This window comes from Coturnix japonica, chromosome 38 (genome assembly GCF_054131305.1).
Source record: "Coturnix japonica strain WE chromosome 38, WE-NBRP24, whole genome shotgun sequence".
NCBI lineage: Eukaryota > Metazoa > Chordata > Aves > Galliformes > Phasianidae > Coturnix > Coturnix japonica.
In genome coordinates this window covers 1,255,334-1,281,960 of record NC_140700.1, presented here as the reverse complement: position 1 = coordinate 1,281,960, position 26,627 = coordinate 1,255,334, and the positions used below count along the sequence as shown (strand labels likewise).

At 46.6% G+C, this 26,627-nt stretch overlaps 2 protein-coding genes and 3 long non-coding RNA genes across 5 annotated transcripts; all 5 read left to right on the top strand.

Annotated features, from left to right (window-relative positions):
* The first annotated feature begins 2,568 nt into the window (after window positions 1–2,568).
* LOC146754757 (uncharacterized) lies at window positions 2,569–4,003 on the top strand. The gene is made up of 4 exons (XR_014938752.1): window positions 2,569–2,631; window positions 3,123–3,203; window positions 3,424–3,534; window positions 3,746–4,003. It is a non-coding gene; the product is annotated as an uncharacterized LOC146754757 (long non-coding RNA).
* A 3,430-nt stretch (window positions 4,004–7,433) lies between these two features.
* On the top strand, window positions 7,434–7,878 carry LOC146754756 (uncharacterized). The gene is made up of 2 exons (XR_014938772.1): window positions 7,434–7,479; window positions 7,651–7,878. It is a non-coding gene; the product is annotated as an uncharacterized LOC146754756 (long non-coding RNA).
* A 3,614-nt stretch (window positions 7,879–11,492) lies between these two features.
* Window positions 11,493–13,456, top strand: LOC146754755 (zinc finger CCCH domain-containing protein 11A-like). The gene is made up of 5 exons (XM_085526872.1): window positions 11,493–11,727; window positions 11,968–12,084; window positions 12,576–12,656; window positions 12,877–12,987; window positions 13,199–13,456. The coding sequence occupies exons 1-5, from the start codon at window positions 11,643–11,645 to the stop codon at window positions 13,276–13,278; spliced, it is 474 nt and encodes a 157-aa protein (XP_085382998.1). The 5' UTR covers window positions 11,493–11,642; the 3' UTR covers window positions 13,279–13,456.
* An 8,123-nt stretch (window positions 13,457–21,579) lies between these two features.
* Window positions 21,580–22,267, top strand: LOC146754754 (uncharacterized). The gene is made up of 3 exons (XR_014938830.1): window positions 21,580–21,662; window positions 21,883–21,993; window positions 22,205–22,267. It is a non-coding gene; the product is annotated as an uncharacterized LOC146754754 (long non-coding RNA).
* Window positions 22,268–23,650: 1,383 nt separating this feature from the next.
* On the top strand, window positions 23,651–26,344 carry LOC146754753 (zinc finger CCCH domain-containing protein 11A-like). The gene is made up of 3 exons (XM_085527435.1): window positions 23,651–23,659; window positions 25,670–25,945; window positions 26,117–26,344. The coding sequence occupies exons 1-3, from the start codon at window positions 23,651–23,653 to the stop codon at window positions 26,297–26,299; spliced, it is 468 nt and encodes a 155-aa protein (XP_085383561.1). The 3' UTR covers window positions 26,300–26,344.
* The last annotated feature ends 283 nt before the right edge of the window (window positions 26,345–26,627 follow it).

Sequence of the window (26,627 nt, the reverse complement as noted above, 5' to 3'; positions counted from 1 at the left end):
TGCCTGAAGGTCCGAACTGGGAATCCAGCCTTCATGCCGGACTGATAGTTCGTGAGCAGGGGAGACCTTGTTCCTGGATAATCCCCCAGTGGTGGACATTCAGAACGATTCTGCACAGCCAATATGTTTTTGTCTTGTTATTTGGTTATGGGGTGTGACATTATAATGCACACTGGACAGAACTGGATTGCCATGAAGATTCTGTACAATAGTGTTACACTGAACTTGGAAAAGTTGTAACTCCATTGTGTACTGTGCTGTTATCTTGAACTTGAGTGCACTGTTCTCTACAAGTTGACTAAGTGTTGCCATACAGCATTTCACAATTGTTAGGCAGATTGCTGTTGTGTGCTTTCAGGATTGTAGGCACTACAGCTGCATCACTTTGGTATGTTATTATGACAGCTTAATTGTTTTTCGCATATGTTTAATGTTTGATTCATTTGCGGAATAGCCTTAAATGTGCGAATCACCTTTGGAGTAACAGGGAGTACACGGGGGAACCTTTACAGGGGCTGCAGATGATAAAGAGGGGGGAGATGTTGGGTATTGGGCAGGTGGTGCCTGCGTGCACCAGGGCTGGAGTCAGGGAGGTCACAAGTATCTGATGGGGCGGTTCTAGATTCTAGAACCCTTCCAATTGTGAGAACAGAAGTGCTGAGCTGTGTGCATGTTCCACGGTGCAGAGTCCAGTGGCAGTTGGTGCCCGGTGTCTGTGCTGAGCAGCATTGAGGTCTTTAGGATCGTAGGAATCTGCCAGAGAGGAATCTGTTGTGAAGGTACTAAAGGTAAAAAGGCAGCATTTCTATCAGTATTATAGGAGGGAAGGAAACTTTGTCCTTAACTGCTGTTTTTGTTCCCTTTGTCATGCAGTCAGTCCAGCAACTAACTTGAGAACCCGACTTCTCCTCTCTTTAGTTTAGATTTGGGAAAATTCCCTGAAAAAAAAAATTATTTTTTGGAAAATTCACTAGTGTTTGTGTGAGTAAAAGGTTCCAGCCTTTCCTTACTGACTGTAGGAAATGCTTAGCACAGAAAAGTGCAGCACTTTAATGATAGAGTTCCGAATCACTTGAATTTGATCTTCTGTCTGTCCTGGTTGTAGGTTTTACTGCATTTGATACCTTTAAAAAGAAACAACCAACAAAACAAACCTAAAATGCCAAAATATTTGATTTTTACATCAGAAGAGAAAAAAAACCGACCCAAACCCTTGTTGTGGCTGAGCAGAACGTGCTGCAGCTCCATGCAGTGCTGAGTTACAGTGTACAGGCACATGTGTGTGGATTTGTATATCGATACGCACTGGCATGCTTTTGCTGTACAAGTAACAAAGACAGGGGAAGGTTTTAGTGTTTTCTTCATAGGTGAAGAAACCTTGAAGACCAGAAATTCCAACTTACAGAATTTGACACTGGCAAAGTGAGGAGGAAAATTCTTCCTACCCCGTTATTCTCAATTGACGGATTCAGTGTTGGTTCAGCCTACAGGAGAAGTGAACTGCAAGGCTTGGAAGATCGCTGTCTTTGCTGAGGTTGTCCAGGTGGGTGAGCTTGAAGACCTGCAGCGGTCAGACAAATGTGTTGGGGTTACTCACTGCTGTCACTCGTGGTGTTGAAGGAGGGGCTCCATTGGAGGGCTTGCAGCCGTGCAGCCCAGGGACTCCGTGCTGAGTCAGGGTGATGTTACTAGAGTTTGACCAGTGTTGAGGAGGGCAATGTTTTGAAACAACTGCTCCTGAGAGACTGATTGAATGAAGAGAAGAAAGCTGGGAAGATGATAGATAGGAGCACAGCTCAACTTTATGTGCTTCTGATATTTCAGTTTTTTCTTGCATGCACAGCTTCTTTTTGCTCCTGTGGCCTTTGCCTTGCAGGTAGTTTTCCTGCATTTAAGCTTTTACTGGGTGAATGTTGTGTAGGGGGGGATTTCTTTGTTCACCCAGTAGCCAGTTGGATGGGCAACTGGAGACTCAGCATTTATCTGTGTGGGTTTTCAGCCTTGCCTGCCATCTTTGTGCAGTGGTTGTAAGGTTAGGATCAAAGTTTTAAATTGATCCTTTTCTTCCTGTAGCTACTCTGCTGAGTCCACCAGAGTCTGCAGGTGACGATCCGAGGACAGCTCAGATAACAGTGCAGCAGAGCAAGCTTTCTGTGCACTCCGATCCCTTTCCACAGTCATTGGAAGTGATGGAAGTGGACAACTCAGAGAATGTCCCAAGCCCGACACATCCTCCCGTTGTCATCAATTCTGCACATGATGACAAAGGTGATGGTGAGTGTGGTTGATTTCCTGGTTCTCTAGTAGTTAATCTATTCACATAGGCTGCTTCTATGGGTTTACCAGGTAAGTGTAGCTGTTTAAATAAAGAACCCATCTGTAGTCACTTCCATTTGTACTTAAGAATATTAACTGTGGGCTGAAGTGTCATTGTATGAGCTACATAAATGTGAGAAATCTGATTGAATTCCTACCGCGTAACTGAAGAGACTGATTTTTTCTTTCCTTGTACAGACCAGCTTTCTAAGACGGGAGAAGAAATAAAAACACCTGTCCAGCAGCCAGCTAAAGAAAACCATCATGGATCGCGGATCATTTCCATCAGGAAATCTAATGCTGATAGAAAACAAGGTATTCCAGGATTAATCAGAAGCACTTGCCAATTAACTCCAAAGCAATTTATTGTACAAACACAACAGAACATAGGGTTGCTGAATGGACTCGGCTATTTCCATGATCTTGTTCCTACCTCGCAACTTCATGTGCCTTTCAGATTAGGAAGGTAAACTCCTTTGTTTAGAGCATTAGAGCACGACGAGGCCACAGCACGGAGTTTAAGTGCCTGTATGTGCATCTTTTCAACCAGTGGTGAAAGCCACATTTGCTGATAGAGGAATCTAATGTCGTGTGGATGGGATAAAGTAAGGGATAAAGCCTACTTTTAATATCCAGAAGGATGAAAGGAGGGCAGCAGACAGACATCAGGTCCATGCTGCTCTTAGCTGTGGGGAGAGCTGACAGGGTTTGTTCTGCATGCTTCTGAGCAGGAGGCAGTTTGCAGAGCTGTGGTCCTCAGCGTGTGCCTCTGTCCTTCAGTCTCATTCACTGCTCTGTGTTCCCAGATGACAGTCTGAATTTTGGAATAAAAACACTTGAAGAAATCAGACTGAAGAAACAAAAGGATAAAACCGAACAACAAAGTGGTGAGTTCATATGCCCTACTTTGTTATCCTTCTGATAATACTCAGATAGCTGGCACTGTGTTGGGGAATAGAGCTGTGCAGTGGTTGTTGCACATTGGACAGTAGTGAGTAACAAATGCGCTTTGGTCTTTGTGACGGTTCTGTCAGGTTTGTTTATGTTGTTGGCAGTGGCTTTTCTTTTTCTTGTTGTACACACTGTCTGTTTGTTCACTTGGATCAGAAGGGCCTTCAGGAGCTCCTGCTCATCTGCTCCAATCTCAAACTGTTCCTGTGCCGAAGAAGGAGAATGTGCGGACACTGGTCAGAACTGTGACGCTGTCTGCAAAGCAGGGTAATGATGAGTACCTTTGTTTCCATTTGGTAGCTCCTAAGTGGAATGGATAAAGTACAATCGGGACTTACCCTGAGTGCATTACAGTTGCAATATTATTTTCTGTCAGGGCTGTCAAAGTGGTGTCTTTGTTTTGGGTGGGAAATGAGCTCACAGGTCAGTAATTCTGTTGGTTTCTGTCAAATAAGCACTTTGTTTTTCTTTGTTTTAGGGGAGGTGCCTGTGATTCGATTGAATATTGCTGATAATCCTGGAAAACAGGAATCCTCTGTAGGTAAGGGCTGCTTGTGAGCTGCTGTTTGGCTGCCTCCACGTAAATGGGAGGGCACTGCTGAAGCAGGAGGGAGGAAAGTGTGTCGTGGGTCTGTGATGACTCCAAGTGGCACACAAGTGTAGCAGCTGGAAGGTGAATTTGAGAACATACACTTGGAGAAACCAAAGTTTGTGGTTGACTTGTAAAAATCTTTCTCCAAAGGAATTATCTTAGGAATGTTGTTGTTTTCTCTCTGTAGCTGATGTCAGTGGCCTTCCGCTGAAACGCAGCCTCGCAGAAAGGCTGGGGAAGAAGATCAAGATTGACAGAGCACCAAGGAGAGGTAAATGGTCATTGGTGTTTGCTGCACAGATTCTCTAGGCTTTCTGCTTGTTCTTTCTCAGGAGCGTTGTTGTTGGGAACACGTATATTCTGTAATATTATGACAAATCTGGAAACTTATGCTCTCGTTGGACTCTCATTTAATCATTACGCTTCTCCTTTCTTGATGATGGCAGAGAACGGTGCCAAGCCAGCAGGGGAGATCCATGTCAAGACTCTGGAAGAGATCCGTCTTGAAAGAGCGAATCAGCGAGGAGAAACCCCAGCTGCCCCCCAGGCAGAAGGGTGCTGTAAGGTGGAGGATCCCAGCTCCGGGGTGAGGCCTTCCCCTGCAGTTCACATCAAAACCTACTCGGAAGCCCTGGCTGAAAGGAAACACAAAGGACTGGAGGGAGAGAAGCAAAAAGTAGAAGAGCTTCTTACTGAGAAGAGAGCTGAGGGTAAATGCAAGAACAAGAGAATTTTCCTTCCACCTGGGCCGGGTAACGTGAAACTGGAAGAGCCACGGCGTAAAATCAAGAGATTGGAAGAAATTCATATTAAAACCTTGGAAGAAATCAAGCAGGAGAAAGCCCTGCGGATGCAGCAGGTCGCAAAGCCAGCAGGTAACGAGGTGCTTCACTGTCTTCTCTGCCGAAGTGCTTCCCCTGTCAAGCAAATGGAGTTTGCTTAGAATTGCCTGGGCTGTTTCTTACAACATGCAAAGGCAGGAAGTGCCAGGATGTCCATCCATGTGTTTTTCCATTGAATCCGTGGTGTCTGCCTGCTTCATTCTGGAAAATTCATTCGCTGTGAGGTTTTGTAATTCAGTTTCTCTTGTACATTTTTTTTTCTGCCATGTTTTTGGTGTGGCATGTTCTGTGTGTTGATGCCAAGGTTGCCTTCATCTTTGGTGTGTGTTGCTTAGTTCGATATGTAAATGTATTTGAAAAGCATGGATTGATTCCTCAGCATGGGGGCCAACCTCTGTCAGAAAGGTCAGGGGGGTGAGTTATTCATTGGGGAGGTGAAAGGCTTTGTGATGAGACAGCATGTGAAGGAGGGAACAGCTTGGATACTGTATGGACTGCGTGATGCCGCCTCTGTCTGTGCTTTGTTATTGAATGTGAGGAAATAAGCACATGGAGGAAACACTGGCACTCAGGTTTCTTTCTATGCTTGCCGTTGACCAAGTGATTTTCTTTGTTTCAAAGCAGCTGGAAGAGAAGAGAAAAAGACTGTGGAATGGAACAGGGCTGCTCCCAAAGCTGTCTCTGCACCCTCAGAGGTGAGTCCCTTCTGAAGATGGACACATTGACAAAATTTCTTCACATGTTCTCATGTCTCACTGCTCACCATGTGCCACCATCATGAGTGCATTCCTACCTTCCTGCCTTTGGTGAAGAGCTGCAGCCATGTTTCACAATCCTGATACTTTCAATGGCTTTCCCAGTCAGCTTTGCACTCCTCAAACTCAGAATTGATCTGATTGTATCTGGCAGTGAGGCAGTAACCCTGCTAACACCAGGTACAACTTGTGAGGTTAACGTGGGGGGCACTGGATACAAAAAGGCCACGACGGCTTCGTGTTCAATGAAATCAGACTGTGGGTGGATGTTGTGTAGGGGAACAGGAATGACTTTCTGTTGCTCAGATAGAATGTGGTAGGTAACAACTCCAGTACTGCGCTGATTTAAACGAGCTTGCTTTGTTAATTGCACACATTTGAAACAGTGTTTTCACAGCAAAGCGTGGATCTTGTTATATGCAGGCATTTATGAAAGGGTCAGTGACCCAAGTGACAGGAATGTACTGTTCCAGGTGCAGCCGTTTTTGCAATATCTCCAATCTGATTTCCTTCATACACTCCCCCTGGTGTTTGTTCTGATTTTGCACTTACTTTATTTCTTTTTAGCCCTGGGATCAGAGTACACCAGATTCTAGAGCTCAAGCAAAGAGCCTTGAGGGGGCAATAAAGGAGAAGCTGCAGCTGAGACAACCAAAGAAGCTGAAGAAGGAAGTGGCTGCTGTGCCGGCTGCTGCTAAAGAAACAGTCAAAGGTAAAAGTGCAGAGCTTAGCAGTCCTGAATCCACCCTTCATGGTCAGCTTATCAGCTTGCAAAGGCCTAAGTGAAATCTCAGCACGGTGGGCAACAGCATTGCCAGGGAAACCATCAGCCCAACCTCAGGAGCAGAGAACTATGAATGAGTGTTGAGTGTGAGGTGGTCCTCGGAAGTAAAGGGACCTGAGTGCTCATGGTGGGTGCGTGCGTTTGCTTAGTGCTAGAAAGGGAAATGCTTATTTTCTTAGTTCACTTGTGTTCCTTCCAGCCAGACTTCAGCTTGAGAACGAGGGACAGACAGTGGCACTGAGCTGCAGACTTACCTGTGTGATAAACCCCTGGATGTATTTTGTGGGTCTGTTGTGGCTTGCACAGCATCTGGTTGCACACTCTTGTCTGTAGCTCCTGCTTTTTCCTTTCTCTAGAGGGACCATGTATTGCTTTCTCCTGCTGTATGGCTGTTTCCCTTGTCTGGGTTATAATATGGTGTAGCTGTGCAGTTTCTTTGTTCCTTTGGTCGGACTGTTGGTATGCAGCACTTACTGTGGAAGATATTGCTGAGATTTGTGGAAAGAGCACTGTAATTTTGCTGGCCAGATGTATTTAACTGTGGAGAAGAGCTGTGGGAATGACAGGACAACCTGGACTCCTCTCAAGGCACAATTGTACCAGCTCTCTCTTCTTCCTGTAGCCAAGGGCAACGTGTGTGAGAAGCCTTGGGATGGCAAAGCCAGCAGCCCCACGAAGCGAGCAAGGAAGAGGAAGGCTGCTGAGATCTCTCCCTCTGCTGTGGCAGCTGTGAATCCTCAGAGAAGCACTGAAGAAGAGGAGCCTCCAGATAAAAAAGCTAAAATAGCAGCTTTGGTAAGGAGGGGAGGAAGCATGAGTGCTGCCCTGGTCAGGCTTACTGTTAAGGTCCTTCAGGAGCCCCTTGGCCCCCATGTTGGGTTAAGGCTCAGCAGTGCTGAAGGAGAAGCGCTGCAGAGGAAGGATCTCCTGAGCAATCATTGACTTTGTCTTCCTTCTTCTTAGACTGCTGGTCCAGCCCTGCCTGAGGTCAGCCTGCTCACCGAGCCTGTAGAAGAAGATGACTTTGAAAAGTTCATCTCAGAAATCTTAGCAGGGGAACTGGAAGCCAAGTGCAACGTGTGTGAGAAGCCTTGGGATGGCAAAGCCAGCAGCCCCATAAAGAGAGCAAGGAAGCGGAAGGCTGCTGAGATCTCTCCTTCTGCTGTGGCACCTGTGAATCCTCTGAATAGCACTGATGAAGAGGAGCCTCCAGCTAAAAAAGCTAAAATAGCAGCTTTGGTAAGGAGGGGAGGAAGCGTCAGTGGTGTCCTGGTCAGGCTTACTGTTAATGTTAATGTTCAGGAGCCCCTTGGCCCCCATGTTGGGTTAAGGCTCAGCAGTGCTGAAGGAGAAGCGCTGCAGAGGAAGGATCTCCTGAGCAATCATTGACTTTGTCTTCCTTCTTTCCAGACTGCTGCTCCAGCCCTGCCGGAGGTCAGCCTGCTCACCAAGGCTGTAGAAGAAGATGACCTCGAAAAATTCATCTCGGAATTCTTAGAGGAAATGGAAGGACAATATGACTTGGAGCTGGAGAAGGACGTGGATGAACTCCATCTTGAACTTTCTGAGATGATTGATAGTATATCTGAGTAGTCTTATAGTATATATATATATAAAAAAATAAATATTTTAAAAGGCTTCACAATGAGTCTTAAAGCACAGCTGAACTGGTAAAAGATTGGCAGACTACATTCCATTGTCCTGAGTTTTCCTGCTGGTCAGAGTTGAGGTCCTGTGCATCCATTCCCTGATCCTGGTTGGCTCCTTTCAGCAGCAAGAGGACAAAGCAGTTCTGTGACAGCCCAGAAGGACGTCCATCTGTGTGCTGCAGTGCCTGGCAATTGATCTCCTGATCCAGTGACGCTCTGAAGGCTTCAACCTCAAGCTCCTTCCTTCCTCCTCCCTTGGCCATGCTCAGCGTTGGGTGCAGCTGGAAGCTTCTTTGGGGCTCACATTTCTTGGGTAGTCCCTATGTCTAGCTTGGAGTTCTGCCAGCTCTTGAGTTTTGTTGGTGTATGCTTTTGTTTTTGACTTGAATCCTTTAAGGCAACTTAATGACAACGTGGGGGTGGGAGGGAGCAGAATTATTCTGGTGTTTTGGACCAAATGTGCCACTAAGGATGGGGGTGCTCCCTGCCTTCCAGTTATCAGCAGTGATGCAGCAGCAGTGTGAGAAGCGGGAGCTGCACGCCGCAGCTGCGTTATTCCCCCCTTTCCCTTTTTCTGGACTTAATAAGCCTCCCTGCTTATTAAGTGGATAATGCAAAGAGGTCTGGCTGATGAAGCTTCTCACTGTGTCAGTCGGTCAGCATTAGAGAAAGCCAGCATGGAGCTCTGTGAGCTTTTGCAGGGGACGAAGAGGCGCAGAAGCTGCTACCCGACCTTGGTGCTCTTAGAAAGTTAACTGAATCGGCCAAGGAGGAGCGGGAGTTATGGCTAACCTGTTTCCTGCAGGGGTGAACCCCAGAGGTTTGAGACCAAATGAGGTTTGGCTGCTGGATGTCACAGACTTCCCAGAGTTTGGGTGTTTCCGTCACTTGCATGTCACAACTGACACATGCAGTGGTTTTCTCTGGGCTGTGGCACAATCTGGACAGACCGCCATGCATTACATAAAAGCGTTGTGCATGGCCATCGCTGTCATGGGTGCACCTCATGAGTTAAAGACTGACAATGACCCAGCATATAGAAATGCATGTTTTGGACGCTGGTGCACAGCTTGGGGCATTAAGCATATCTTCAGCATTCCCGGCAGCGGCACCTGCCAGGCTATTATGGAGTGTGCACATCAGACCTTGAAGGGGCATCTTTGTGCACTTAAAGAGAGGGGAGGGCTGGAGGGGCCTGAGCTGTGCCCACACGCTCTCCTGCTGCGTGAGAGAATCGGATGGGAGACCATCAGCTGACCGAATGGACACCAATAGGTCAGGTCCTGATCAGACCTGACGCAGGGCCATGGCTCCCAGACCCTATGCCACTCCTCGTCATGGGCAGGAGACACGTCTGTGTCGGGACCCCAAGTGGGCCCTGCTGGCTGCCGGCACGTTGGGTTAAGCCGGCACCAAATGACGAGCCATCCTGCGCACCGTGAGGATCCGAACATCTCAGCACCGGTTCTGGTCAACAACTCCTTGGTTAATGTCTCCAGTGCAGCCAGTGATTTGACGTCAGCACTGGGCAGCGGCTGCTGGTAACGGCACATGAGACTGCGTTGCTCCCAATGTGCCTGAAGGTCCGAACTGGGAATCCAGCCTTCATGCCGGACTGATAGTTCGTGAGCGGGGGAGTCCTTGTTCCTGGATAATCCCCATTCAGAACGATTCTGCACAATCAATATGTTTTTGTCTTGTTATTTGGTTATGGAGTGTGACATTATAATGCACACTGGACAGAACTGGATTGCCACGAAGATTCTGTACAATAGTGTTACACTGAACTTGGAAAAGTTGTAACTCCATTGTGTACTGTGCTTTTATCTTGAACTTGAGTGCACTGTTCTCTACAAGTTGACTAAGTGTTGCCATACAGCATTTCACAATTGTTAGGCAGATTGCTGTTGTGTGCTTTCAGGATTGTAGGCACTACAGCTGCATCACTTTGGTATGTTATTATGACAGCTTAATTGTTTTTCGCATATGTTTAATGTTTGATTCATTTGCGGAATAGCCTTAAATGTGCGAATCACCTTTGGAGTAACAGGGAGTACGTGGGGGAACCTTTACAGGGGCTGCAGATGATAAAGAGGGGGGAGATGTTGGGTATTGGGCAGGTGGTGCCTGCGTGCACCAGGGCTGGAGTCAGGGAGGTCACAAGTATCTGATGGGGCGGTTCTAGATTCTAGAACCCTTCCAATTGTGAGAACAGAAGTGCTGAGCTGTGTGCGTGTTCCACGGTGCAGAGTCCAGTGGCAGTTGGTGCCCGGTGTCTGTGCTGAGCAGCATTGAGGTCTTTAGGATCGTAGGAATCTGCCAGAGAGGAATCTGTTGTGAAGGTACTAAAGGTAAAAAGGCAGCATTTCTATCAGTATTATAGGAGGGAAGGAAACTTTGTCCTTAACTGCTGTTTTTGTTCCCTTTGTCATGCAGTCAGTCCAGCAACTAACTTGAGAACCCGACTTCTCCTCTCTTTAGTTTAGATTTGGGAAAATTCCCTGAAAAAGAAAAATATTTTTTGGAAAATTCACTAGTGTTTGTATGAGTAAAAGGTTCCAGCCTTTCCTTACTGACTGTAGGAAATGCTTAGCACAGAAAAGTTCGGCACTTTAATGAAAGAGTTCCAAATCACTTGAATTTGATCTTCTGTCTGTCCTGGTTGTAGGTTTTACTGCATTTGATACCTTTAAAAAGAAAAAACCAACAAAACAAACCTAAAATACCAAAATATTTGATTTTTACATCAGAAAAGAAAAAAAAACCAACCCAAACCCTTGTTGCGGCTGAGCAGAACGTGCTGCAGCTCCATGCAGTGCTGAGTTACAGTATTCAGGCACATGTGTGTGGATTTGTGTATTGATATGCACTGGCATGCTTTTGCTGTACAGGTAACAAAGACAGGGGAAGGTTTTAGTGTTTTCTTCATAGGTGAAGAAACCTTGAAGACCAGAAATTCCAACTTACAGAATTTGACATTGGCAAAGTGAGGAGGAAAATTCTTCCTACCCCGTTATTCTCAATTGACGGATTCAGTGTTGGTTCAGCCTACAGGAGAAGTGAACTGCAAGGCTTGGAAGATCGCTGTCTTTGCTGAGGTTGTCCAGGTGGGTGAGCTTGAAGACCTGCAGCGGTCAGACAAATGTGTTGGGGTTACTCACTGCTGTCACTCGTGGTGTTGAAGGAGGGGCTCCATTGCAGGGCTTGCAGCCGTGCAGCCCAGGGACTCCGTGCTGAGTCAGGGTGATATTACTAGAGTTTGACCAGTGTTGAGGAGGGCAATGTTTTGAAACAACTGCTCTAGAAAGACTGATTGAATGAAGAGAACAAAGCTGGGAAGATGATAGATAGGAGCACAGCTTAACTTTATGTGCTTCTGATATTTCAGTTTTTTCTTGCATGCACAGCTTCTTTTTACTCCTGTGGCCTTTGCCTTGCAGGTTGTTTTCCTGAATTTAAGCTTTTACTGGGTGAATGTTGTGTAGGGGGGGATTTCTTTGTTCACCCAGTAGCCAGTTGGATGGGCAACTGGAGACTCAGCATTTATCTGTGTGGGTTTTCAGCCTTGCCTGCCATCTTTGTGCAGTGGTTGTAAGGTTAGGATCAAAGTTTTAAATTGATCCTTTTCTTCCTGTAGCTACTCTGCTGAGTCCACCAGAGTCTGCAGGTGACGATCCGAGGGCAGCTGAGATAACAGTGCAGCAGAGCAAGCTTTCTGTGCACTCCGATCCCTTTCCACAGTCATTGGAAGTGATGGAAGTGGACAACTCAGAGAATGTCCCAAGCCCGACACATCCTCCCGTTGTCATCAATTCTGCACATGATGACAAAGGTGATGGTGAGTGTGGTTGATTTCCTGGTTCTCTAGTAGTTACTCTATTCACTTAGGCTGCTTCTATGGGTTTACCAGGTAAGTGTAGCTGTTTAAATAAAGAACCCATCTGTAGTCACTTCCATTTGTACGTAAGAATATTAACTGTGGGCTGAAGTGTCATTGTATGAGCTACATAAATGTGAGAAATCTGATTGAATTCCTACCACGTAACTGAAGAGACTGATTTTTTCTTTCCTTGTACAGACCAGCTTTCTAAGACGGGAGAAGAAATAAAAACACCTGTCCAGCAACCAGCTAAAGAGAACCATCATGGATCGCGGATCATTTCCATCAGGAAATCTAATGCTGATACAAAACAAGGTATTCCAGGATTAATCAGAAGCACTTGCCAATTAACTCCAAAGCAATTTATTGTACAAACACAACAGAACATAGGGTTGCTGAATGGACTCGGCTATTTCCATGATCTTGTTCCTACCTCGTAACTTCATGTGCCTTTCAGATTAGGAAGGTAAACTCCTTTGTTTAGAGCATTAGAGCACGACGAGGCCACAGCATGGAGTTTAAGTGCCTGTATGTGCATCTTTTCAACCAGTGGTGAAAGCCACATTTGCTGATAGAGGAATCTAATGTCATGTGGATGGGATAAAGTAAGGGCTAAAGCCTACTTTTAATATCCAGAAGGATGAAAGGAGGGCAGCAGACAGACATCAGGTCCATGGTGCTCTTAGCTGTGGGGAGAGCTGACAGGGTTTGTTCTGCATGCTTCTGAGCAGGAGGCAGTTTGCAGAGCTGTGGTCCTCAGCGTGTGCCTCTGTCCTTCAGTCTCATTCACTGCTCTGTGTTCCCAGATGACAGTCTGAATTTTGGAATAAAAACACTTGAAGAAATCAGACTGAAGAAACAAAAGGATAAAACCGAACAACAAAGTGGTGAGTTCATATGCCCTACTTTGTTATCCTTCTGATAATACTCAGATAGCTGGCACTGTGTTGGGGAATAGAGCTGTGCAGTGGTTGTTGCACATTGGACAGTAGTGAGTAACAAATGCGCTTTGGTCTTTGTGATGGTTCTGTCAGGTTTGTTTTTGTTGTTGGCAGTGGCTTTTCTTTTTCTTGTTGTAAACACTGTCTGTTTGTTCACTTGGATCAGAAGGGCCTTCAGGAGCTCCTGCTCATCTGCTCCAATCTCAAACTGTTCCTGTGCCGAAGAAGGAGAATGTGCGGACACTGGTCAGAACTGTGACGCTGTCTGCAAAGCAGGGTAATGATGAGTACCTTTGTTTCCATTTGGTGGCTCCTAAGTGGAATGGATAAATTACAATTGGGACTTACCCTGAGTGCATTACAGTTGCAATATTACTTTCTGTCAGGGCTGTCAAAGTGGTGTCTTTATTTTGAATGGGAAATGAGCTCACAGGTCAGTAATTCTGTTGGTTTCTGTCAAATAAGCACTTTGTTTTTCTTTGTTTTAGGGGAGGTGCCTGTGATTCGACTGAATATTGCTGATAAACCTGGAAAACAGGAATCCTCTGTAGGTAAGGGCTGCTTGTGAGCTGCTGTTTGGCTGCCTCCACGTAAATGGGAGGGCATTGCTGAAGCAGGAGGGAGGAAAGTGTGTCGTGGGTCTGTGATGACTCCAAGTGGCACACAAGTGTAGCAGCTGGAAGGTGAATTTGAGAACATACACTTGGAGAAACCAAAGTTTGTGGTTGACTTGTAAAAATCTTTCTCCAAAGGAATTATCTTAGGAATGTTGTTGTTTTCTCTCTGTAGCTGATGTCAGTGGCCTTCCGCTGAAACGCAGCCTTGCAGAAAGGCTGGGGAAGAAGATCAAGATTGACAGAGCACCAAGGAGAGGTAAATGGTCATTGGTGTTTGCTGCACAGATTCTCTAGGCTTTCTGCTTGTTCTTTCTCAGGAGAGTTGTTGTTGGGAACACGTATATACTGTAATATTATGACAAATCTGGAAACTTAACCTCTCGTTGGACTCTCATTTAATCATTACGCTTCTCCTTTCTTGATGATGGCAGAGAACGGTGCCAAGCCAGCAGGGGAGATCCATGTCAAGACTCTGGAAGAGATCCGTCTTGAAAGAGCGAATCAGCGAGGAGAAACCCCAGCTGCCCCCCAGGCAGAAGGGTGCTGTAAGGTGGAGGATCCCAGCTCCGGGGTGAGGCCTTCCCCTGCAGTTCACATTAAAACCTACTCGGAAGCCCTGGCTGAAAGGAAACACAAAGGACTGGAGGGAGAGAAGCAAAAAGTAGAAGAGCTTCTTACTGAGAAGAGAGCTGAGGGTAAATGCAAGAACAAGAGAATTTTCCTTCCACCTGGGCTGGGTAACGTGAAACTGGAAGAGCCACGGCGGAAAATCAAGAGATTGGAAAAAATTCATATTAAAAGCTTGGAAGAAATCAAGCAGGAGAAAGCCCTGCGGATGCAGCAGGTCGCAAAGCCAGCAGGTAAGGAGGTGCTTCACTGTCTACTCTGCCGAAGTGCTTCCCCTGTCAAGCAAATGGAGTTTGCTTAGAATTGCCTGGGCTGTTTCTTACAACATGCAAAGGCAGGAAGCGCCAGGATGTCCATCCATGTGTTTTTCCATTGAATCCGTGGTGTCTGCCTGCTTCATTCTGGAAAATTCATTCGCTGTGAGGTTTTGTAGTTCAGTTTCTCTTGTACATTCTTTTTCTGCCACATTTTTGGTGTGGCATGTTCTATGTGTTGATGCCAAGGTTGCCTTCATCTTTGGCGTGTGTTGCTTAGTTTGATATGTAAATGTATTTGAAAAGCATGGATTGACTCCTCAACATGGGGGCCAACCTCTGTCAGAAAGGTCAGGGGGGTGAGTTATTCATTGGGGAGGTGAAAGGCTTTGTGATGAGACAGCATGTGAAGGAGGGAAGAGCTTGGATACTGTATGGACTGCGTGATGTCGCCTCTGTCTGTGCTTTGTTATTGAATGTGAGGAAATAAGCACATGGAGGAAACACTGGCACTCAGGTTTCTTTCTATGCTTGCCGTTGACCAAGTGATTTTCTTTTTCTTTGTTTCAAAGCACCTGGAAGAGAAGAGAAAAAGACTGTGGGATGGAGCAGGGCTGCTCCCAAAGCTGTCTCTGCACCCTCAGAGGTGAGTCCCTTCTGTAGATGGACACATTGACACAATTTCTTCACATGTTCTCATGTCTCACTGCTCACCATGTGCCACCATCATGAGTGCATTCCTACCTTCCTGCCTTTGGTGAAGAGCTGCAGCCATGTTTCACAATCCTGATACTTTCAATGGCTTTCCCAGTCAGCTTTGCACTCCTCAAACTCAGAATTGATCTGATTGTATCTGGCAGTGAGGCAGTAACCCTGCTGGCACCAGGTACAACATGTGAGGTTAACGTGGGGGGCACTGGATACAAAAAGGCCACGACGGCTTCGTGCTCAGGGAAATCAGACTGTGGGTGGATGTTGTGTAGGGGAACAGGAATGACTTTCTGTTGCTCAGATAGAATGTGGTAGGTAACAACTCCAGTACTGCGCTGATTTAAACGAGCTTGCTTTGTTAATTGCACACATTTGAAACAGTGTTTTCACAGCAAAGCATGGATCTTGTTATATGCAGGCATTTATGAAAGGGTCAGTGACCCAAGTGACAGGAATGTACTGTTCCAGGTGCAGCCGTTTTTGCAATATCTCCAATCTGATTTCCTTCATACACTCCCCCTGGTGTTTGTTCTGATTTTGCACTTACTTTATTTCTTTTTAGCCCTGGGATCAGAATACACCAGATTCTAGAGCTCAAGCAAAGAGCCTTGAGGGGGCAATAAAGGAGAAGCTGCAGCTGAGACAACCAAAGAAGCTGAAGAAGGAAGTGGCTGCTGTGCCGGCTGCTGCTGAAGAAACAGTCAAAGGTAAAAGTGCAGAGCTTAGCAGTCCTGAATCCACCCTTCATGGTCAGCTTATCAGCTTGCAAAGGCCTAAGTGAAATCTCAGCACGGTGGGCAACAGCATTGCCAGGGAAACCATCAGCCCAACCTCAGGAGCAGAGAACTATGAATGAGTGTTGAGTGTGAGGTGGTCCTCGGAAGTAAAGGGACCTGAGTGCTCATGGTGGGTGCGTGCGTTTGCTTAGTGCTAGAAAGGGAAATGCTTATTTTCTTAGTTCACTTGTGTTCCTTCCAGCCAGACTTCAGCTTGAGAACGAGGGACAGACAGTGGCACTGAGCTGCAGACTTACCTGTGTGATAAACCCCTGGATGTATTTTGTGGGTCTGTTGTGGCTTGCACAGCATCTGGTTGCACACTCTTGTCTGTAGCTCCTGCTTTTTCCTTTCTCTAGAGGGACCATGTATTGCTTTCTCCTGCTGTATGGCTGTTTCCCTTGTCTGGGTTATAATATGGTGTAGCTGTGCAGTTTCTTTGTTCCTTTGGTCGGACTGTTGGTATGCAGCACTTACTGTGGAAGATATTGCTGAGATTTGTGGAAAGAGCACTGTAATTTTGCTGGCCAGATGTATTTAACTGTGGAGAAGAGCTGTGGGAATGACAGGACAACCTGGACTCCTCTCAAGGCACAATTGTACCAGCTCTCTCTTCTTCCTGTAGCCAAGGGCAACGTGTGTGAGAAGCCTCAGGATGGCAAAGCCAGCAGCCCCATAAAGCGAGCAAGGAAGAGGAAGGCTGCTGAGATCTCTCCCTCTGCTGTGGCAGCTGTGAATCCTCAGAGAAGCACTGAAGAAGAGGAGCCTCCAGCTAAAAAAGCTAAAATAGCAGCTTTGGTAAGGAGGGGAGGAAGCATGAGTGCTGCCCTGGTCAGGCTTACTGTTAAGGTCCTTCAGGAGCCCCTTGGCCCCCGTGTTGGGTTAAGGCTCAGCAGTGCTGAAGGAGAAGCGCTGCAGAGGAAGGATCTCCTGAGCAATCATTGACTTTGTCTTCCTTCTTTCCAGACTGCTGCTCCAGCCCTGCCGGAGGTCAGCCTGCTCGCCAAGGCTGTAGAAGAAGATGACCTCGAAAAATTCATCTCGGAATTCTTAGAGGAAATGGAAGGACAATATGACTTGGAGCTGGAGAAGGACGTGGATGAACTCCATCTTGAACTTTCTGAGATGATTGATAGTATATCTGAGTAGTCTTATACTATATATATATAAATAAATATTTTAAAAGGCTTCACAATGAGTCTTAAAGCACAGCTGAACTGGTAAAAGATTGGCAGACTACATTCCATTGTCCTGAGTTTTCCTGCTGGTCAGAGTTGAGGTCCTGTGCATCCATTCCCTGATCCTGGTTGGCTCCTTTCAGCAGCAAGAGGACAAAGCAGTTCTGTGACAGCCCAGAAGGACGTCCATCTGTGTGCTGCAGTGCCTGGCAATTGATCTCCTGATCCAGTGACGCTCTGAAGGCTTCAACCTCAAGCTCCTTCCTTCCTCCTCCCTTGGCCATGCTCAGCGTTGGGTGCAGCTGGAAGCTTCTTTGGGGCTCACATTTCTTGGGTAGTCCCTATGTCTAGCTTGGAGTTCTGCCAGCTCTTGAGTTTTGTTGGTGTATGCTTTTGTTTTTGACTTGAATCCTTTAAGGCAACTTAATGACAGTGTGGGGGTGGGAGGGAGCAGAATTATTCTGGTGTTTTGGACCAAATGTGCCACTAAGGATGGGGGGTGCTCCCTGCCTTCCAGTTATCAGCAGTGATGCAGCAGCAGTGTGAGAAGCGGGAGCTGCACGCCGCAGCTGCGTTATTCCCCCCTTTCCCTTTTTCTGGACTTAATAAGCCTCCCTGCTTATTAAGTGGATAATGCAGAGAGGTCTGGCTGATGAAGCTTCTCACTGTGTCAGTCGGTCAGCATTAGAGAAAGCCAGCATGGAGCTCTGTGAGCTTTTGCAGGGGACGAAGAGGCGCAGAAGCTGCTACCCGACCTTGGTGCTCTTAGAAAGTTAACTGAATCGGCCAAGGAGGAGCGGGAGTTATGGCTAACCTGTTTCCTGCAGGGGTGAACCCCAGAGGTTTGAGACCAAATGAGGTTTGGCAGCTGGATGTCACAGACTTCCCAGAGTTTGGGTGTTTCCGTCACTTGCATGTCACAACTGACACATGCAGTGGTTTTCTCTGGGCTGTGGCACAATCTGGACAGACCGCCATGCATTACATAAAAGCGTTGTGCATGGCCATCGCTGTCATGGGTGCACCTCATGAGTTAAAGACTGACAATGACCCAGCATATAGAAATGCATGTTTTGGACGCTGGTGCACAGCTTGGGGCATTAAGCATATCTTCAGCATTCCCGGCAGCGGCACCTGCCAGGCTATTATGGAGTGTGCACATCAGACCTTGAAGGGGCGTCTTTGTGCACTTAAAGAGAGGGGAGGGCTGGAGGGGCCTGAGCTGTGCCCACACGCTCTCCTCCTGCGTGAGAGAATCGGATGGGAGACCATCAGCTGACCGAATGGACACCAATAGGTCAGGTCCTGATCAGACCTGACGCAGGGCCATGGCTCCCAGACCCTATGCCACTCCTCGTCATGGGCAGGAGACAAGTCTGTGTCGGGGCCCCAAGTGGGCCCTGCTGGCTGCCGGCACGTTGGGTTAAGCCGGCACCAAATGACGAGCCATCCTGTGCACCGTGAGGATCCGAACATCTCAGCACTGGTTCTGGTCAACAACTCCTTGGTTAATGTCTCCAGTGCAGCCAGTGATTTGACGTCAGCACTGGGCAGCGGCTGCTGGTAACGGCACATGAGACTGCGTTGCTCCCAATGTGCCTGAAGGTCCGAACTGGGAATCCAGCCTTCATGCCGGACTGATAGTTCGTGAGCGGGGGAGTCCTTGTTCCTGGATAATCCCCATTCAGAACGATTCTGCACAACCAATATGTTTTTGTCTTGTTATTTGGTTATGGAGTGTGACATTATAATGCACACTGGACAGAACTGGAATGCCACGAAGATTCTGTACAATAGTGTTACATTGAACTTGGAAAAGTTGTAACTCCATTGTGTACTGTGCTGTTATCTTGAACTTGAGTGCACTGTTCTCTACAAGTTGACTAAGTGTTGCCATACAGCATTTCACAATTGTTAGGCAGATTGCTGTTGTGTGCTTTCAGGATTGTAGGCACTACAGCTGCATCACTTTGGTATGTTATTATGACAGCTTAATTGTTTTTCGCATATGTTTAATGTTTGATTCATTTGCGGAATAGCCTTAAATGTGCGAATCACCTTTGGAGTAACAGGGAGTACGCGGAGGAACCTTTACAGGGGCTGCAGATGATAAAGAGGGGGGAGATGTTGGGTATTGGGCAGGTGGTGCCTGCGTGCACCAGGGCTGGAGTCAGGGAGGTCACAAGTATCTGATGGGGCGGTTCTAGATTCTAGAACCCTTCCAATTGTGAGAACAGAAGTGCTGAGCTGTGTGCGTGTTCCACGGTGCAGAGTCCAGTGGCAGTTGGTGCCCGGTGTCTGTGCTGAGCAGCATTGAGGTCTTTAGGATCGTAGGAATCTGCCAGAGAGGAATCTGTTGTGAAGGTACTAAAGGTAAAAAGGCAGCATTTCTATCAGTATTATAGGAGGGAAGGAAACTTTGTCCTTAACTGCTGTTTTTGTTCCCTTTGTCATGCAGTCAGTCCAGCAACTAACTTGAGAACCCGACTTCTCCTCTCTTTAGTTTAGATTTGGGAAAATTTCCTGAAAAAGAAAAATATTTTTTGGAAAATTCACCAGTGTTTGTATGAGTAAAAGGTTCCAGCCTTTCCTTACTGACTGTAGGAAATGCTTAGCACAGAAAAGTGCAGCACTTTAATGAAAGAGTTCCAAATCACTTGAATTTGATCTTCTGTCTGTCCTGGTTGTAGGTTTTACTGCATTTGATACCTTTAAAAAGAAAAAACCAACAAAACAAACCTAAAATACCAAAATATTTGATTTTTACATCAGAAAAGAAAAAAAAACCAACCCAAACCCTTGTTGTGGCTGAGCAGAACGTGCTGCAGCTCCATGCAGTGCTGAGTTACAGTATTCAGGCACATGTGTGTGGATTTGTGTATTGATACGCACTGGCATGCTTTTGCTGTACAGGTAACAAAGACAGGGGAAGGTTTTAGTGTTTTCTTCATAGGTGAAGAAACCTTGAAGACCAGAAATTCCAACTTACAGAATTTGACATTGGCAAAGTGAGGAGGAAAATTCTTCCTACCCCGTTATTCTCAATTGACGGATTCAGTGTTGGTTCAGCCTACAGGAGAAGTGAACTGCAAGGCTTGGAAGATCGCTGTCTTTGCTGAGGTTGTCCAGGTGGGTGAGCTTGAAGACCTGCAGCGGTCAGACAGATGTGTTGGGGTTACTCACTGCTGTCACTCGTGGTGTTGAAGGAGGGGCTCCATTGGAGGGCTTGCAGCCGTGCAGCCCAGGGGCTCCATGCTGAGTCAGGGTGATGTTACTAGAGTTTGACCAGTGTTGAGGAGGGCATTGTTTTGAAACAACTGCTCCTGAGAGACTGATTGAATGAACAGAAGAAAACTGGGAAGATGATAGATAGGAGCACAGCTCAACTTTATGTGCTTCTGATATTTCAGTTTTTTCTTGCATGCACAGCTTCTTTTTACTCCTGTGGCCTTTGCCTTGCAGGTTGTTTTCCTGAATTTAAGCTTTTACTGGGTGAATGTTGTGTAGGGGGGGATTTCTTTGTTCACCCAGTAGCCAGTTGGATGGGCAACTGGAGACTCAGCATTTATCTGTGTGGGTTTTCAGCCTTGCCTGCCATCTTTGTGCAGTGGTTGTAAGGTTAGGATCAAAGTTTTAAATTGATCCTTTTCTTCCTGTAGCTACTCTGCTGAGTCCACCAGAGTCTGCAGGTGACAATCCGAGGGCAGCTCAGATAACAGTGCAGCAGAGCAAGCTTTCCGTGCACTCCGATCCCTTTCCACAGTCATTGGAAGTGATGGAAGTGGACAACTCAGAGAATGTCCCAAGCCCGACACATCCTCCCGTTGTCATCAATTCTGCACATGATGACAAAGGTGATGGTGAGTGTGGTTGATTTCCTGGTTCTCTAGTAGTTAATCTATTCACATAGGCTGCTTCTATGGGTTTACCAGGTAAGTGTAGCTGTTTAAATAAAGAACCCATCTGTAGTCACTTCCATTTGTACTTAAGAATATTAACTGTGGGCTGAAGTGTCATTGTATGAGCTACATAAATGTGAGAAATCTGATTGAATTCCTACCGCGTAACTGAAGAGACTGATTTTTTCTTTCCTTGTACAGACCAGCTTTCTAAGACGGGAGAAGAAATAAAAACACCTGTCCAGCAACCAGCTAAAGAGAACCATCATGGATCGCGGATCATTTCCATTAGGAAATCTAATGCTGATACCAAACAAGGTATTCCAGGATTAATCAGAAGCACTTGCCAATTAACTCCAAAGCAATTTATTGTACAAACACAACAGAACATAGGGTTGCTGAATGGACTCGGCTATTTCCATGATCTTGTTCCTACCTCGTAACTTCATGTGCCTTTCAGATTAGGAAGGTAAACTCCTTTGTTTAGAGCATTAGAGCACGACGAGGCCACAGCATGGAGTTTAAGTGCCTGTATGTGCATCTTTTCAACCAGTGGTGAAAGCCACATTTGCTGATAGAGGAATCTAATGTCATGTGGATGGGATAAAGTAAGGGCTAAAGCCTACTTTTAATATCCAGAAGGATGAAAGGAGGGCAGCAGACAGACATCAGGTCCATGGTGCTCTTAGCTGTGGGGAGAGCTGACAGGGTTTGTTCTGCATGCTTCTGAGCAGGAGGCAGTTTGCAGAGCTGTGGTCCTCAGCGTGTGCCTCTGTCCTTCAGTCTCATTCACTGCTCTGTGTTCCCAGATGACAGTCTGAATTTTGGAATAAAAACACTTGAAGAAATCAGACTGAAGAAACAAAAGGATAAAACCGAACAACAAAGTGGTGAGTTCATATGCCCTACTTTGTTATCCTTCTGATAATACTCAGATAGCTGGCACTGTGTTGGGGAATAGAGCTGTGCAGTGGTTGTTGCACATTGGACAGTAGTGAGTAACAAATGCGCTTTGGTCTTTGTGACGGTTCTGTCAGGTTTGTTTATGTTGTTGGCAGTGGCTTTTCTTTTTCTTGTTGTAAACACTGTCTGTTTGTTCACTTGGATCAGAAGGGCCTTCAGGAGCTCCTGCTCATCTGCTCCAATCTCAAACTGTTCCTGTGCCGAAGAAGGAGAATGTGCGGACACTGGTCAGAACTGTGACGCTGTCTGCAAAGCAGGGTAATGATGAGTACCTTTGTTTCCATTTGGTGGCTCCTAAGTGGAATGGATAAAGTACAATCGGGACTTACCCTGAGTGCATTACAGTTGCAATATTATTTTCTGTCAGGGCTGTCAAAGTGGTGTCTTTGTTTTGGGTGGGAAATGGGCTCACAAGACAGTAATTCTGTTGGTTTCTATCAAATAAGCACTTTGTTTTTCTTTGTTTTAGGGGAGGTGCCTGTGATTCGATTGAATATTGCTGATAATCCTGGAAAACAGGAATCCTCTGTAGGTAAGGGCTGCTTGTGAGCTGCTGTTTGGCTGCCTCCACGTAAATGGGAGAGCCCTGCTGAAGCAGGAGGGAGGAAAGTGTGTCGTGGGTCTGTGATGACTCCAAGTGGCACACAAGTGTAGCAGCTGGAAGGTGAATTTGAGAACATACACTTGGAGAAACCAAAGTTTGTGGTTGACTGTTGTAAAAATCTTTCTCCAAAGGAATTATCTTAGGAATGTTGTTGTTTTCTCTGTAGCTGATGTCAGTGGCCTTCCGCTGAAACGCAGCCTCGCAGAAAGGCTGGGGAAGAAGATCAAGATTGACAGAGCACCAAGGAGAGGTAAATGGTCATTGGTGTTTGCTGCACAGATTCTCTAGGCTTTCTGCTTGTTCTTTCTCAGGAGCGTTGTTGTTGGGAACACATATATTCTGTAATATTATGACAAATCTGGAAACTTAAGCTCTCGTTGGACTCTCATTTAATCATTACGCTTCTCCTTTCTTGATGATGGCAGAGAACGGTGCCAAGCCAGCAGGGGAGATCCATGTCAAGACTCTGGAAGAGATCCGTCTTGAAAGAGCGAATCAGCGAGGAGAAACCCCAGCTGCCCCCCAGGCAGAAGGGTGCTGTAAGGTGGAGGATCCCAGCTCCGGGGTGAGGCCTTCCCCTGCAGTTCACATCAAAACCTACTCGGAAGCCCTGGCTGAAAGGAAACACAAAGGACTGGAGGGAGAGAAGCAAAAAGTAGAAGAGCTTCTTACTGAGAAGAGAGCTGAGGGTAAATGCAAGAACAAGAGAATTTTCCCTCCACCTGGGCCGGGTAACGTGAAACTGGAAGAGCCACGGCGTAAAATCAAGACATTGGAAGAAATTCATATTAAAACCTTGGAAGAAATCAAGCAGGAGAAAGCCCTGCGGATGCAGCAGGTCGCAAAGCCAGCAGGTAACGAGGTGCTTCACTGTCTGCTCTGCCGAAGTGCTTCCCCTGTCAAGCAAATGGAGTTTGCTTAGAATCGCCTGGGCTGTTTCTTACAACATCCAAAGGCAGGAAGTGCCAGGATGTCCATCCATGTGTTTTTCCATTGAATCCGTGGTGTCTGCCTGCTTCATTCTGGAAAATTCATTCGCTGTGAGGTTTTGTAGTTCAGTTTCTCTTGTACATTTTTTTTTTCTGCCATGTTTTTGGTGTGGCATGTTCTGTGTGTTGATGCCAAGGTTGCCTTCATCTTTGGCGTGTGTTGCTTAGTTTGATATGTAAATGTATTTGAAAAGCATGGATTGACTCCTCAACATGGGGGCCAACCTCTGTCAGAAAGGTCAGGGGGGTGAGTTATTCATTGGGGAGGTGAAAGGCTTTGTGATGAGACAGCATGTGAAGGAGGGAAGAGCTTGGATACTGTATGGACTGCGTGATGTCGCCTCTGTCTGTGCTTTGTTATTGAATGTGAGGAAATAAGCACATGGAGGAAACACTGGCACTCAGGTTTCTTTCTATGCTTGCCGTTGACCAAGTGATTTTCTTTTTCTTTGTTTCAAAGCACCTGGAAGAGAAGAGAAAAAGACTGTGGAATGGAACAGGGCTGCTCCCAAAGCTGTCTCTGCACCCTCAGAGGTGAGTCCCTTCTGAAGATGGACACATTGACACAATTTCTTCACATGTTCTCATGTCTCACTGCTCACCATGTGCCACCATCATGAGTGCATTCCTACCTTCCTGCCTTTGGTGAAGAGCTGCAGCCATGTTTCACAATCCTGATACTTTCAATGGCTTTTCCAGTCAGCTTTGCACTCCTCAAACTCAGAATTGATCTGATTGTATCTGGCAGTGAGGCAGTAACCCTGCTGGCACCAGGTACAACTTGTGAGGTTAACGTGGGGGGCACTGGATACAAAAAGGCCACGACGGCTTCGTGTTCAATGAAATCAGACTGTGGGTGGATGTTGTGTAGGGGAACAGGAATGACTTTCTGTTGCTCAGATAGAATGTGGTAGGTAACAACTCCAGTACTGCGCTGATTTAAACGAGCTTGCTTTGTTAATTGCACACATTTGAAACAGTGTTTTCACAGCAAAGCGTGGATCTTGTTATATGCAGGCATTTATGAAAGGGTCAGTGACCCAAGTGACAGGAATGTACTGTTCCAGGTGCAGCCGTTTTTGCAATATCTCCAATCTGATTTCCTTCATACACTCCCCCTGGTGTTTGTTCTGATTTTGCACTTACTTTATTTCTTTTTAGCCCTGGGATCAGAGTACACCAGATTCTAGAGCTCAAGCAAAGAGCCTTGAGGGGGCAATAAAGGAGAAGCTGCAGCTGAGACAACCAAAGAAGCTGAAGAAGGAAGTGGCTGCTGTGCCGGCTGCTGCTGAAGAAACAGTCAAAGGTAAAAGTGCAGAGCTTAGCAGTCCTGAATCCACCCTTCATGGTCAGCTTATCAGCTTGCAAAGGCCTAAGTGAAATCTCAGCACGGTGGGCAACAGCATTGCCAGGGAAACCATCAGCCCAACCTCAGGAGCAGAGAACTATGAATGAGTGTTGAGTGTGAGGTGGTCCTCGGAAGTAAAGGGACCTGAGTGCTGATGGTGGGTGCATGCCTTTGCTTAGTGCTAGAAAGGGAAATGCTTATTTTCTTAGTTCACTTGTGTTCCTTCCAGCCAGACTTCAGCTTGAGAACGAGGGACAGACAGTGGCACTGAGCTGCAGACTTACCTGTGTGATAAACCCCTGGATGTATTTTGTGGGTCTGTTGTGGCTTGCACAGCATCTGGTTGCACACTCTTGTCTGTAGCTCCTGCTTTTTCCTTTCTCTAGAGGGACCATGTATTGCTTTCTCCTGCTGTATGGCTGTTTCCCTTGTCTGGGTTATAATATGGTGTAGCTGTGCAGTTTCTTTGTTCCTTTGGTCGGACTGTTGGTATGCAGCACTTACTGTGGAAGATATTGCTGAGATTTGTGGAAAGAGCACTGTAATTTTGCTGGCCAGATGTATTTAACTGTGGAGAAGAGCTGTGGGAATGACAGGACAACCTGGACTCCTCTCAAGGCACAATTGTACCAGCTCTCTCTTCTTCCTGTAGCCAAGGGCAACGTGTGTGAGAAGCCTTGGGATGGCAAAGCCAGCAGCCCCACGAAGCGAGCAAGGAAGAGGAAGGCTGCTGAGATCTCTCCCTCTGCTGTGGCAGCTGTGAATCCTCAGAGAAGCACTGAAGAAGAGGAGCCTCCAGCTAAAAAAGCTAAAATAGCAGCTTTGGTAAGGAGGGGAGGAAGCATGAGTGCTGCCCTGGTCAGGCTTACTGTTAAGGTTCTTCAGGAGCCCCTTGGCCCCCATGTTGGGTTAAGGCTCAGCAGTGCTGAAGGAGAAGCGCTGCAGAGGAAGGATCTCCTGAGCAATCATTGACTTTGTCTTCCTTCTTCTTAGACTGCTTGTCCAGCCCTGCCTGAGGTCAGCCTGCTCACCAAGGCTGTAGAAGAAGATGACTTTGAAAAGTTCATCTCAGAAATCTTAGCAGGGGAACTGGAAGCCAAGTGCAACGTGTGTGAGAAGCCTTGGGATGGCAAAGCCAGCAGCCCCATAAAGAGAGCAAGGAAGCGGAAGGCTGCTGAGATCTCTCCTTCTGCTGTGGCACCTGTGAATCCTCTGAGTAGCACTGATGAAGAGGAGCCTCCAGCTAAAAAAGCTAAAATAGCAGCTTTGGTAAGGAGGGGAGGAAGCGTCAGTGGTGTCCTGGTCAGGCTTACTGTTAATGTTAATGTTCAGGAGCCCCTTGGCCCCCATGTTGGGTTAAGGCTCAGCAGTGCTGAAGGAGAAGCGCTGCAGAGGAAGGATCTCCTGAGCAATCATTGACTTTGTCTTCCTTCTTTCCAGACTGCTGCTCCAGCCCTGCCGGAGGTCAGCCTGCTCACCAAGGCTGTAGAAGAAGATGACCTCGAAAAATTCATCTCGGAATTCTTAGAGGAAATGGAAGGACAATATGACTTGGAGCTGGAGAAGGACGTGGATGAACTCCATCTTGAACTTTCTGAGATGATTGATAGTATATCTGAGTAGTCTTATAGTATATATATATATAAAAAAATAAATATTTTAAAAGGCTTCACAATGAGTCATAAAGCACAGCTGAACTGGTAAAAGATTGGCAGACTACATTCCATTCTCCTGAGTTTTCCTGCTGGTCAGAGTTGAGGTCCTGTGCAACCATTCCCTGCTCCTGGTTGGCTCCTTTCAGCAGCAAGAGGACAAAGCAGTTCTGTGACAGCCCAGAAGGACGTCCATCTGTGTGCTGCAGTGCCTGGCAATTGATCTCCTGATTTAGTGACGCTCCGAAGGCTTCAACCTCAAGCTCCTTCCTTCCTCCTCCCTTGGCCATGCTCAGCGT

Bases quoted from the DNA above. Each gene is read 5' to 3' on its own strand.
- LOC146754753 (XM_085527435.1), top strand. The intron at 25,946-26,116 runs GTAAGGAGGGGA...CCTTCTTTCCAG, and splicing joins AAGCTAAAATAGCAGCTTTG to ACTGCTGCTCCAGCCCTGCC.
- LOC146754755 (XM_085526872.1), top strand. From the start codon at position 11,643: ATGGAAGTGGACAACTCAGAGAATGTCCCAAGCCCGACACATCCTCCC. The intron at 11,728-11,967 runs GTGAGTGTGGTT...TTCCTTGTACAG, and splicing joins ACATGATGACAAAGGTGATG to ACCAGCTTTCTAAGACGGGA. The intron at 12,988-13,198 runs GTAATGATGAGT...TCTTTGTTTTAG, and splicing joins GACGCTGTCTGCAAAGCAGG to GGGAGGTGCCTGTGATTCGA.